Source organism: Egretta garzetta, unplaced genomic scaffold, assembly GCF_000687185.1.
Source record: "Egretta garzetta isolate BGI_Z169 unplaced genomic scaffold, ASM68718v1 scaffold655, whole genome shotgun sequence".
Lineage (NCBI taxonomy): Eukaryota > Metazoa > Chordata > Aves > Pelecaniformes > Ardeidae > Egretta > Egretta garzetta.
The window spans coordinates 1401899-1414187 of NW_009259716.1; the positions used below are offsets into that span (position 1 = coordinate 1401899).

Here is a 12289-nt window from a genome sequence, read left to right on the forward strand (position 1 = left end):
GATTAATGTTTTATACTTCAATAAAAGGGTATCAATAGGCCATGTTTAATAGGTTAAATTAGGAAAAGCAGGCTTTGTTTTCCATAAATCCAGTAGTTCTTAAATCTATTAGAGTTATTAAACTAATTTTTATTTGTGTTTTTTAAGGAAGTTTCAGATTTTAAAGCTTGAGTATTGTTATTGAATATGATTAATATGAGCTCTTACTCAGTTACGGTACTTAAAAGCTTCTATTTCCTACTGTTAATTAGAATCTTTGCCATGTCCTAATGAGTAAAAGAATTAATACCAAGATTATATTTTAGCTGCTGTTAATCAAGTGTGGTATTATCCATTTCTGTCCTCCACAGGAATTTTAAACAGAAACTACATATCTGCTGGTATACACCTCTCTCTCAGAGCATGATAGTTTCACTTTCTGTTGACTTGTACCAAAAAAATCGTACTGCAAGCCAAAAGATGCATGAAATTTGAATAAATTAAGTTGCTTTCAGTACTCACAACACTGCTATACTTGTTGACAAATCTATTAAAACCAGTAATAGTTAGACAGTAGTTTACTGGGAAAAATAGGCATAGTCTGAGGAAAAGACTTTAAAAAAAACATTGTACAGCTACTTACTTTTAAGGGAATGTCCATAGCCCAGGTGTGTACTCTATGCTAAGACACAGCTAACGCCATAGATGAGGTATTTTGTTTACTAGAAACCAATTATTTTCTTGCCTGAGCAGATCTTTTAAATAGGAAGGGAGTTTATGTGGAAATCAAGCTTTTAATAAAACTGTTCTAGTAATTTATTGTTCTCGCTTTGAGTTACAACTCTCTATGAAGTCATTCTCTAATTGTCCCTATTTTAAGTGGAACATAACCTTCATATTTAGATGTAGTATTTTTTTTTTGCAAACTGTGTTATAAGAATACTGGAGAATAATCAACTGTTTGGTATGTGGTGGTAGGTTTTTTTACTGTATTTAAATGCAACTATCTCAGACATTCAATAAACTCATGTCTTCAGCTTGAAATATGTTTCTAAACAATTATGTAATTTTTTAAATGAAAAAATTACAAACTTAATTGGAAGTCTGTGTCCATTTTGGTTTCTCTACTGCTTTTCAAGCTTTACCTCTGCAGTTTATAGAACTTCATCTCCAGTCCACAAATTAATTAATGACACCACTATTAGTACATAGTTATTTATCTGTCTCCTGGAGAGGAAAATGTGATTCTTATGCAAATGAAAATCAATTTTAAAGTGTGAGACATATCGGTAGGTTAACTATTAGGCAGACTCCACAGCTAGCAGTATTAGGGGAAAGTGAGGGTACTGTGTATAGTCCCTTCACCTTGCAAATGACAAAAGGAATCTTCCTCAGGTGAGCGTAGAGACTTAACTACTACTTAAACTTTTACATACAGTTGGTATAACTTTGTAAATTACCTTGTTATTTTTCTGACAAAAGTACTTGTGGTATGTATTCCTTCTCATCAATGCATTCAAAATAACCAAGCATTTTGGTACTGTAGTAAGCATCTGTTCTTACATCAACCAGACTGGTAAAAGTTGCAGCCAATTACAGTACAAGTTACCTTACAGGATCTGCCCGTAAGGGGAAAGGCAAACACATCCTAACACCTTTGTTAACATTTCTGGGGAACAGGTTATTTTCACTTTATTGCTTTCTTGTTAAAAACTAGAAAATAAGTAACTTTTTTCTTTTTTTGTATGAAGGGAAATCTCTAGGCACAAGCTGGCAAAGCTTTGCCTAAGTTCAGAGTTGTATGCACCATCTGATCAGAACTAAAATTGCATATACTGGTAAAGGCGGCACTAGGGGGTTTTTTGCTTTGTTTGGTTGGGGCTTTTTTTTTTAATTGCCTTCTCTTATGATCTACTGTTTCCCCAGTATCCTCATGTGAGTATATGCATTTTATTTTGGGGCTATTCCCAGTGAACTGCCTGCTTACAGGACTGCCTTAAAATGTGTTTTGTGAATGAGGAAGAACATGCAAAGGACTTCTGCATAAGAATTTTCTGTCACTTCAGAAGCCCCTTCCTAGGTTTCTTCTGCTCAGTTTAAGTAGGAAAAACAAGGAAGTCCAAACAAATACCCATTAGGAGTGTAACTGAATGATCCAAACCTCATTTATCAACATAATGATAGCAAGTATGGAACAGAGCCTAGTACCATGGAAATCCATGGGAGACAGGACTGAAACATATCACAAGTTTATTAGCTGTGAGATCTATTTGAGAAGTCTCTGGGGAGACAGACAATTAACTCCTGAAGCTCTCACAATTAGGCAGTTGGTTTTTATTTATTAAAATGAGGGGCTATTTTTAGAATTCATTTATACCACTTCACTTTGTTATTATTAATTTAAAGCACTGATCAGAAACATTCTGTTCAGCTATTCTGACCATAATCGATCCCTAACTTGCTCAACTGCCATCAAGTTATATCCCTTATATTCAGGATAGTGCATTACTTTTTTTGTTGTTTGTTTTTAATTCTACTTTATTTGGATTTTACAGTTTTGAACCTAGGGTTGATCTGTTTTGAGATACGCATGCCATCTCCTGGTCAGTGATACTGCCACAAGTCTAAAACACTGCATCTTCCTAAGCTTCCTTTTAGTATCCTGATTTGAGACATCAGAACTGACCTTGGTCAAACTCCCAAGTTTGAGTGGGACACAATAAATACTGTGTTTATTCACAAATATGCATAATAGTTTAAGCAAAAAGACCAACCTGAGACTGAAGAGCTGTGCCCAATGAGTCCTGTAAGAGGGTTTAAAAGCTCCTGAAAAGACAGTTAATTTAGTACTTTAAAGACAATCTTGATTAAAATTTATTTAAGCCAGTCAAAGCCTGGAAAGCTGGCACAGAAAAGAGCATACCTTGTTTTAGTAAAATCTAACACTCTCAATTAAAATGTAAATAGCACTTCTATAGATGATATGGAATAGCTTCTTCAGTTTCAGATGTATACATATGTATACTAAGGAACACTGTGAACAGATAGGGCCAAACACCTGTAGTTTAACTTTAGATTTAGGCTTTTTGGACAACAGCTGCATGTGAAAACACATAGTTGTTTTTTTCAGGGCTAGTTGAGCATTCACAATGACAGATTTTTTTATATTTTTCTTTTTTTTTTTTTTCAAAAACAGACTAGTCAAAGATACCAGTTTCAAGTTAATTAAATTCAGCTTCTAGAAAGTTACAGGATGCAAATTATTTCCCAAGCAGCAGTTATCAAGGAACTGGATAAAACAATCGGGCTAAATCTACCTTTCCCCCCACCACCACCACCACCACCTTACGTCAAACATAATTCCCCAGTATTGAATTTACCGAGCTATAAATGTTTGTGGCATATTCCAGTTTATCTGGAACAATGTTTGATTTTCATGAAGGCTGAGCATGTACTCCTCTTGAAAAAGGCATCTATACTTTTTATTCTATTAAGAAAAAAATTGCCCTAAACCTATATCTGACATATTATTCATGCAACATAGTTCTGTGTTAGCATCAACTATCACTGCAGCGAACAAAAGATTACCAAAAAGAATCTAGTCATGATAGTTACAATATGGTAATAGAAAAAAAAACCCACCAGAAATACTTAAAATTTTTCTTCATGGGGAATTAATTCTCTCCTTTCAGCCCCTGGTACTCTACTTCAAATCCCCATGAGTTACTGCGGTATTTGTCAGAAGCACTCTTCACTAAATGAGAGAGGTGCTCATGGATTAATACTGGAAGGTTTAGAAAAGATTTTGTGGTTCTAGTTAGCACACAGAACACACCGTTTGACAGCTACTAAAAAAAGATACTTCCATTACTTTAACTGAACTTTGTATGAGAAATCGGTGATCTAATTCTCTTCATTTTCATGTTCAGTATTGAACATCACAGCAGAACCATCACTGCTCAGTGTGACCTTGCCAGCAATAAGTTTGCATAACTTCTCAAAGGTGCCACAAAGTTGATTCACTTTGGGAAAAGCAAAGATTGTTGTAAGAGGTATATAAACCACATCTCCGATGACAGATGGTTCCATGCTTTTTTCAACAACCAGTTTTCCAAGATTGTCTGAAAAGCAGTTCACTGGAGGTTGGAATTTGGATTTTCTCTCAGTAGGATCATCATTATACTCCTCATGTTCTGACATTAAACGGTCCAGCAGACTTCGCTTAATGGTTTGTGCTGTGAAAATAACTTCACCGACCACTACATTCTGCAGGTACTTCTCATCTTTAAGACTTGGATACACTGCTTTGAAGACCTTTACAACACATAAGAACACACAAAATTATTATCATTATCATAGACTCAGATTTTAACATTTGCTTGTCAAAAAGCGCTTCTAAAATGTGAACATAATTTTTGATTCTATCCTGTTTTACTTATTAAACATTTTCAGGTAACAGGAAAACCAGACAGTATGATTTGATTTTATGTATTACAACTAAATGGCAAGTTAACAGATCTTAAAAAAAAATTAGGCTTATATCTATCTGCAAGCTATACTTGTTGATCAGGCAGGGTGAAGCCCTGCAACTCTTAGTTTTTAATCATTCTCTTACTTTGCACATTTAATCATCATGAGGCTCTGGTGACAGTTCCACAGCTACATAGATACTAAACTACTTCTGAACTGTCATCTGGAAACCAGCACTGCAGATATGTCTTTCATTCTGTTTTCAGAGTACAACATTAAATATGCTCTCACAGATGCAGAGAATGCTAAAAAATTGTGACATCAAAAATCTGTGAACTTGTGTGTTCTACACTGAGCTAGACTCCATGGCAATTAAGGACACTGGGCAGGCAATCTCATTCCCGCTAGTTTACTAGGAAGTGCTTTATACCAACACGCTACCACTGAAGTTCCACAGTCTGTAACTATTTTCTGATTAAATCTTGAAATGTTGATTTATTCCAGTAGTTACATAATAAAATAAAAATTAATTTGATAGTCCAGGTTTGGTAAGAAACACATGAGATACAACACTTTTGTTTAAACTCAAAGGATACTGATGTCAAAACTCCCTCCATAATGACCCTGGAACAGAAGATAATGAAAGCAATTCCTAGTACATGTCAGTCACCTAGACCCATTTCCAAGTTTGCTGACCATTAAAGAGCACTTCACAATTCTATTAAGGGCAGTAGATGACAGGTGAAATTTCAAATTCATAGAATGTCTTTATAGTTTGGAAACTACAAGAGACATTCCCGTAACTTCACTTGACATTTCACTTCAGGTCACGAGCCACTGAAAGATACATATATATCTCTTTAACCAAAGTAGTGAAATATTAGCATATGTTCACTGAAGCAAGTAATTTAAGGCCTCATAAGATTGAAAAAAAAAAAAAACCCAATACATTTCTCTTTTTGCATTATTACTTCATATTATCTCTGAAAAAAAAAAAAAGTCCTTTGATTTATACCACACAGCACTTAGACACATTAGGTTTTGTCGGTATGACACACTGCAACACACAGCAGAGTAATTTACAAAAATATTACCTGATGTTATCTGAAGTTAAAGCCATTTAGTGCTAAAACCCAGAAGTTTGATGTGCACTACTGGAGAATGGGGTACTTGGCAAGATCCCATGCCTTTGCAAAAACCAGAACTAGCTATCTGAAAACACCTAGATCAGGGCGTAACATCAAATGCTACTGAGTAAGGCAAACCACACAAAACAGGTCCTGTCAATCCAATTTCTGGGAAATGCCTTCCTTCTGATAACATTTTACAAGACTAATTATTTCTTCAAAACATACACTGTCAAAAATGGTTTTTTTTTTTACATCTGAAAAATCTGTGTCAGTGCCAACAACCACATGATGAAAAAATGAATTATTAGAGGAACAATTATAAAAATAGTGTCACAGTATACCTGATGGAAAGGAGAATTTTCATTCTAAGGATAACAGTATGCTAAAATAAGGATGATTATCCGTATTGCTATTTAGCAAATAACCTTAAAGTTAAGGCCTTTGCTAACAGAAACACAAATCATGGAGTCACTCTTTTGATCTGAAGGTGTGTATTAATCAGACCTAAGACTGGATAGTAACAGCAGACCACAGTAAGAACACCTTCACAGGCAGGTCACAGAAAATTTTACTCTTTATTCATCCTCCTAGAGAAAGAAAATACTACTTACTGTTTTGTAAACTGCTTCAGGGGGTTTCTCAGACCAAGCAGATTCACTGGTTTGAGGATATTTTCTAACAAACACACCTATTTGGGTACAAAACCCAACATTCTCCATTCCTGTTGGTGGGTGCCCTACACCAGTAAATTCCACTGCGTAATCATAGCCTCTAGCAGTCTCTAGTGCCCTAAGAAAGACAAATTATTCTGAGCATACTCATCTTTTACTGTGATAAAGGTGCATTCTCTAAGAGAAGCAATGTGAATGCTTGAGCGTAATTTCTCTAAGAATACTGACATGCCTGAAGACAAGCACTGTCAAAACTTGCTGAATCAGAGCTGTAATCATATGCCTACCATAGTCTGAATCATTCAGTATCAGCAATTTAGGCAAGCAAACATTTACTGTTATTTCTAAAACACCTGCATAAAATATGCATGTTCACAATTTCTTACTCACTGTCTTAAATGTATTTAAAGTGAGCCAAAACCTACAAATTTTAAAGAATAAAATTATTTGAGAAAAACCCATAAAAAACATACATACCCCAAACCCACAAGAGATCAGTTAATAGAAAAAAAAAAAAGTGAACTGTGTTGCAAACGTATGAAGTCTACCTAAACAAGGTTACAACAGTGTCCATGACATCTAAATGAAAACAAGTCTTGCAGTACTGTACCTCAAGCCAGCGTGAAAAAAGTGATGGGACAGGGAACTAAAATAGAACCACTTACCCGCATCATCCTCCATGAAAAAGTAGTAAAATTAAGTATCTCATGTATTTTAGAGACTATTGCAATACTTATATTTCACAACACAAACGTAAAGACATTCTCCTGTTTGCAGCTCAAAAATATCACTCCTTCAGTGATACAAATATTTTTAGTTCACATATATCCGAAAGTGGAATCTAAATTTACTTTGTCATATAAATGGTCTCTAAGGTATTTAACCTTTAGCTAATAATGCAGGCAGGTATTAGTATCATTATTTAGGGAAGAAGATATGCTTCAAGCTTTGCAAAACTATATACTCAAAAATCACTGTATACTTCAAAGTCTATGGCAGAAAAAACCTAATTAAAGAGGCAAATTTTCAAAGACACAATTTCTGACCAAGACTTGGCTATTGAGGTATGGCATCCTTTACTGTACCATATATTTTCTTCCACAATGGCCTGACAGTTGAATGTTATCACAGGCTATATATCCCACTCCCTCTTTATTTTGTTTTTATTACGTCTAACTAGAGTAAAAGACATCTTATGCAACCCTCTGCCATGTATATATGTTTTACACAAAATCTTTCATTGTGCCATGATCCACTAAACCCTCCTTAACTTTACTCAACATACTCTGCTACTGTGATTATTTGATTAATCTGCTTGCATACTCTTTCAGAAAGGTCTGGACTAACTGAGTGTTTTGACTACACACCATACGTAGTGAGCATATTTCTTAGGTTTCTATGAAGCATTTCTATAGCAAGGTATTATTATGTGAAAAGGTTAATTAATACCTTACACTTCAAATGCACTAATTGTAATGAAGATATATAAAAAGGAAAGTAAAAGCTTTAAATATTTTTTGCAGTTACTGGAAAAGAAAGCCACCATAAAATGCAAAACCCACAGAGCATGCTTAACTATTTGTAACAGCCAAGAAATGTTTTACCAAATTAAGTCTCTGTGAAACTTCACTGATGCCAAACCACATACACAAACCACTCTGAAAATTTATAGCTATTCCTTTCTCACATTACTGAACACTCAAAGCTTTCCACATACCACGTTCAGTAAACTTACCAGCTTTGAAATTGCACTCTGTTCCATTCAAACTTGTGGTCTGGATGCCTGAATAATGTCACTCCTGGAAGCAAAGGGTTAAATTCAGAATTTGGAGTACTGATCACAACTATGCTTGGAGCCATGAAACCAAACACCACTTCAGGAAACTTCTCCAGTTCTGATTGTTCCAGGTGCTCTATTCTGTAAAGGATAAGTTTATGTATGTCTTTAAAAACACCCTACTGTATTTCAATCTTCTTAACAACAAGTCAAAAAAAATCCCAAGCCCGCACCTGTACCTTGTAATTTTAAGTCTAGCTCTGCAATATTAGCACTGGCACTGTGGCTGAGTGGCAGTTTAAAAGTTTTTGTCTGAGAAAACTTCCTCTTGCATTTTGTACTTTTTCTTCAATATCCTTCTTTCCACCATAAGTTAGCGCCACTTGAATTTCTTGGCATGGTTAATTTAAGCACAAGTTAGAAAACACCACATTCTGCTACTCTTCTGCTTGAAAGGTTTGATCAAGTCTGTTTAGAGTATGGACAAAACTCCAAACTGAATCATAATGAACTTAGAAAAAAGTAGCATGTCAGCCTAATACTCACAGTTCAATACACGTTACCAAGTCAAAACCAAGCATGCAAGGATCTTTATGGGCAACTGAACCATGATACAAGGTAACAGTTAGGGATCTTTCAGCCGGTTGCAAATAATCACCAGGAAGAGGAGACAACCTATGCCTACAAAAGTATTAAAAACACTATGTCATAGAAAGGACCTTAGACAAGATAAATCATGCATGTAACTGAACTAGATAACACCCTACATAGATACCTTGTAAATCTCAAAAAGGTTAACTATTTAACAGGAATTTAAAAAAGAATAATTTCTAACACACTTTCTACAACTATCTACAACAGAACAATCCAGCAGCTGTCCTTCGTGTTTACAAAAACTTCCACTATACTCTCAAGCCACTTGCAAAGCCGCTTGTACATTCTGATGGTAGCTCAACTCTAGACACATAGTAAGTCTGGCTTAGATGCACTTTCCAGGGTTTGGGGGGAAGTTAAAAAAAAATACCCCCCCCCCCCCCCCCCCCCAAAAAAAATAGATTGAGAATTAAAATGTATGTACAAATTTCATCCTGAAATACTGCATCAGACAAAACACACAATAAACTTTGAATATAATAAAGGGCTACTTTTCTTCATGCTTGAGGAAGAGCAAGTGATAATGTCAGCATCTAGTTCTACATATTCATTGAAACCATATTAATCAGCTTCCAAGAGAGAAACTTTGGTGTTCCTCACCACTCTGACCCATGCTTCAAAGGTCACAAACTTCACACTTTAGAGCCTTCTAAGCCAGACAGAAAACATCGAGCTAATCTTCCCATTCTGAAAAGATTAATGAGAACGAAGTCCCCACCACAGTGACTAGAAGAGTTACACGCACATTTCAAGAAGATCAGATTTGCATACCACAGTAATGTCATGTACGAGTACTAGTACAGCGCGTTAGTACCTCTACAAACTGTGTTTCTCAGACGTACACGCCTGCGGTGCCATTCCATGACTTGGAGTTCTGCTACATTAGGTGATGTTATGGGCACAGGCATAAAGCCCAGTAGTGCCCAGACACAGGTGAACATAACTAAGTAACGGATAGCCCTTCATGCCAAGCTGGTACTTCTGCATTTACCTTCAATTTGAAATTCTTGACAAGAAATTATGTAACATGCCACTAGGTCATGCCAAATATAAACCTTAAATTAACACAATGCAAGAGCTTACATGTTTTCTTTCATTACACTTGCACAGATATCTAGCCCAGCTAACACTTCAATGCAACTGCAGAATTTCAGCATCCAGAGAAGCGTACAGTCAGCACATCCTAAATCTGCCACCTGTAGTTAGATATTAAACAATGTGTAAATGCTGCATATTTCCAAGTAATTTCAGAGACTCGCATGAAATAAAAATTCCATATTTATGTCAAAATAACATTTTAATGATAAAGCATTTCACCATCATAACCAAAACTTACAGTTGCAAGCAGGGTAGACATGGATTTGAAAATTCTTTTTAAAAATATATATGATGATCCTACAAGAGGCTTTAAATGGATTAACTTTTTGTTATGACAGCTATGAACAAGTACGTGTAGAACATCCCACTGACTCCGGAGAACGCCTTCCATGTGAAGGCATACTCCCTCAAATAACTGTAAAGTATGATTTTTAAGTATTAAAGCTGCAGCAATTTTCACATTCACCACTGCTTTTCACTGGCTTACTCTCCATCTAAAACACTGAGAATAGGCTCACCAGCAGCCAGGTTAGCAGCAAAGGATCTGCATAAAACAAGTTTACAGGCTAAGCCTAATTTGTAAGCGGGGAAGGCCAGGGATATTCAGACCACATCATCAAATGTATCGTAGATATCCTTTCCTGTATGCTTAGGAGGTAGTTGACCAAACTCCACTGTTCTTTCTCAGTGTAAATCAACCTGGCTATTCCAGACCATAGGGCCTCATGCCCAGTATAGAAACAGTGGGAGCTGGCCGGGGGGGGTGTGGCAGGGACCGCTGCTCGAGGATGGGCTGGGCATTGGTTGGCAGGTGGTAAGCAGTTGCATTGTACATCACTTGTTTTGTATATTCTCTTACCATTATTCTTATTTTCCTCTGTTGTTTTATTAAACAGTCTTTATTTCAACCCACAGGTTTTACTTTTTTTTTTCCTGATTCTCTCCCTCATCCCCTGGGGGGGGTGGGGAACAAGCGAGTGGCTGTGTGGTATTCAGCTGCCTGCCAGGTTAAACCATGACAAACCTAAACTACAATGAAAGCAGCTTGAACCAAAATTCTCAGCATCAAGTTAGAACCAGAATGCCACCTACTCTCCAAAACAAGCTAAGACATTTTTCTTGTTTAGATCTTCCCATCAGTTAACATGAATTATGTGCATCCCTGAAAACAACCAAGGCGATTCAGCTTTAACAACAGCTCCTCCACTACTGTCGTTTGGTAATTAGGTCAGCAGGTTATCTAGGCATTTCCTATCTCCCTGAGATACCTAATGTTAACTTTTTTTCAAATTTATAACATACAAAAGACAAAACATACCAACCTTCTTAGGTTTGTATTTCCCCACTAAATCTTGAATGAACTGGTAGCGTTGTTTGTACAAAGGAGGTGTAAATTTAATAATTCCTGTAAACCGTTCTTCTTGAAAGTTCTTATCCATAATATTTTGCTAATGCTAAAGTAAAAAAGTTAACTCCTATTTTCTGAAGTACTTTGTAACATTACACATTACAGTTTGCTGTTTTCAGTGGTGTTCAATTCACAATTAAGCAGTAGATCTGATCCCAGTTCTATTCAGAGAATGACAAAAACATAGGAATTAGTGAAATTAGGCACTAGCTGCTCCCTCCACATATAATGATATAAACAACCTTTTTATAAACAATTAGAAATCACAGTCATAAAAAACAAGTTTCATAATCTGTCACTCTCCGTCAAGCACATCTACATAGTGTTTACACAACTACAACATATTTAATCTTCCTTAGCTTTTCTGGCAAGTGCAGAAAGAGAAATGATTTCTCACTCAGGCGCTTGCTTTTTGTCTCTCATCTATCATTTATCTTACAATTCAGATGGTTTTATACCTAGATTCACCTATGTATGGCTCAATACACTTCCTACAGTGTAACAGCTAGCAGGAAATACCTGAAAAATTACAATGTTGTGCAAAAGGTTCTGCTAGGCATTAGCTTTACGTTTACTATGATCTAAACCTTGTTATTAGTTCCTGCATTTTATAGGTAACATAACATAATTCAACATGGCATTATAGTCATAACCATTTCCAACTCTCTCACCTTTTATTAAAAATGGCATTTTAGCACACAGATACTTAAATATCCCCACTAAACCTAAAAATAAGGCCCCAATAAGTGTTGAGCGAGCTCCACGGGAATCAGGTAAGCACGGAACGTGGTCCTGTGTGCACATGGCCTTCCGGAGCCACTCCCAGGCGGCACCGGCAGCCCCGGGCCCACCGGCAGCTCCCAACAGGCTGCAGGCCCAACCCATCCAAAGCAGCTGGGCCGAGCCTGCCGGCAACGTGACCACCCCATAAGGTCTCTTGCACAGAATTATAAGTACGTATTTTTATGTATATATACACACACGTACAAAACCAGCTAACAGGCTCAGCGTTCAGGCCAGTCACTCGTCCCCTCAGGAAGAAAGCAAACTCGTGGGACTCCCCTCACCAGCAGGCGGCTGCGGAGCCAGCGCCCAGGCCCCA

At 36.6% G+C, this 12289-nt stretch overlaps 1 protein-coding gene across 1 annotated transcript; it reads right to left on the reverse strand.

The window, feature by feature from the left end:
* Positions 1 to 1930: 1930 nt before the first annotated feature.
* HENMT1 (HEN methyltransferase 1) lies at positions 1931 to 11535 on the reverse strand. Its single transcript, XM_009639064.2, has 6 exons — positions 11102 to 11535; positions 9765 to 9877; positions 8574 to 8708; positions 7986 to 8168; positions 6191 to 6368; positions 1931 to 4293 (listed from the first exon to the last, which is right to left on the reverse strand). The coding sequence occupies exons 1-6, from the start codon at positions 11216 to 11218 to the stop codon at positions 3883 to 3885; spliced, it is 1137 nt and encodes a 378-aa protein (XP_009637359.1). The 5' UTR covers positions 11219 to 11535; the 3' UTR covers positions 1931 to 3882.
* Between the last annotated feature and the right edge of the window lie 754 nt (positions 11536 to 12289).

What these genes read in the sequence shown, in the direction of transcription:
- HENMT1 (XM_009639064.2), bottom strand. Translation starts at nt 11,218, where the DNA reads ATGGATAAGAACTTTCAAGAAGAACGGTTTACAGGAATTATTAAATTT. An exon ending in AGTGTAATGAAAGAAAACAT is followed by an intron (nt 8,709 to 9,764) that starts GTAAGCTCTTGC and finishes ATACTTTTGTAG; the next exon opens with GCATAGGTTGTCTCCTCTTC. An exon ending in TTGGTAACGTGTATTGAACT is followed by an intron (nt 8,169 to 8,573) that starts GTGAGTATTAGG and finishes TATCCTTTACAG; the next exon opens with AATAGAGCACCTGGAACAAT.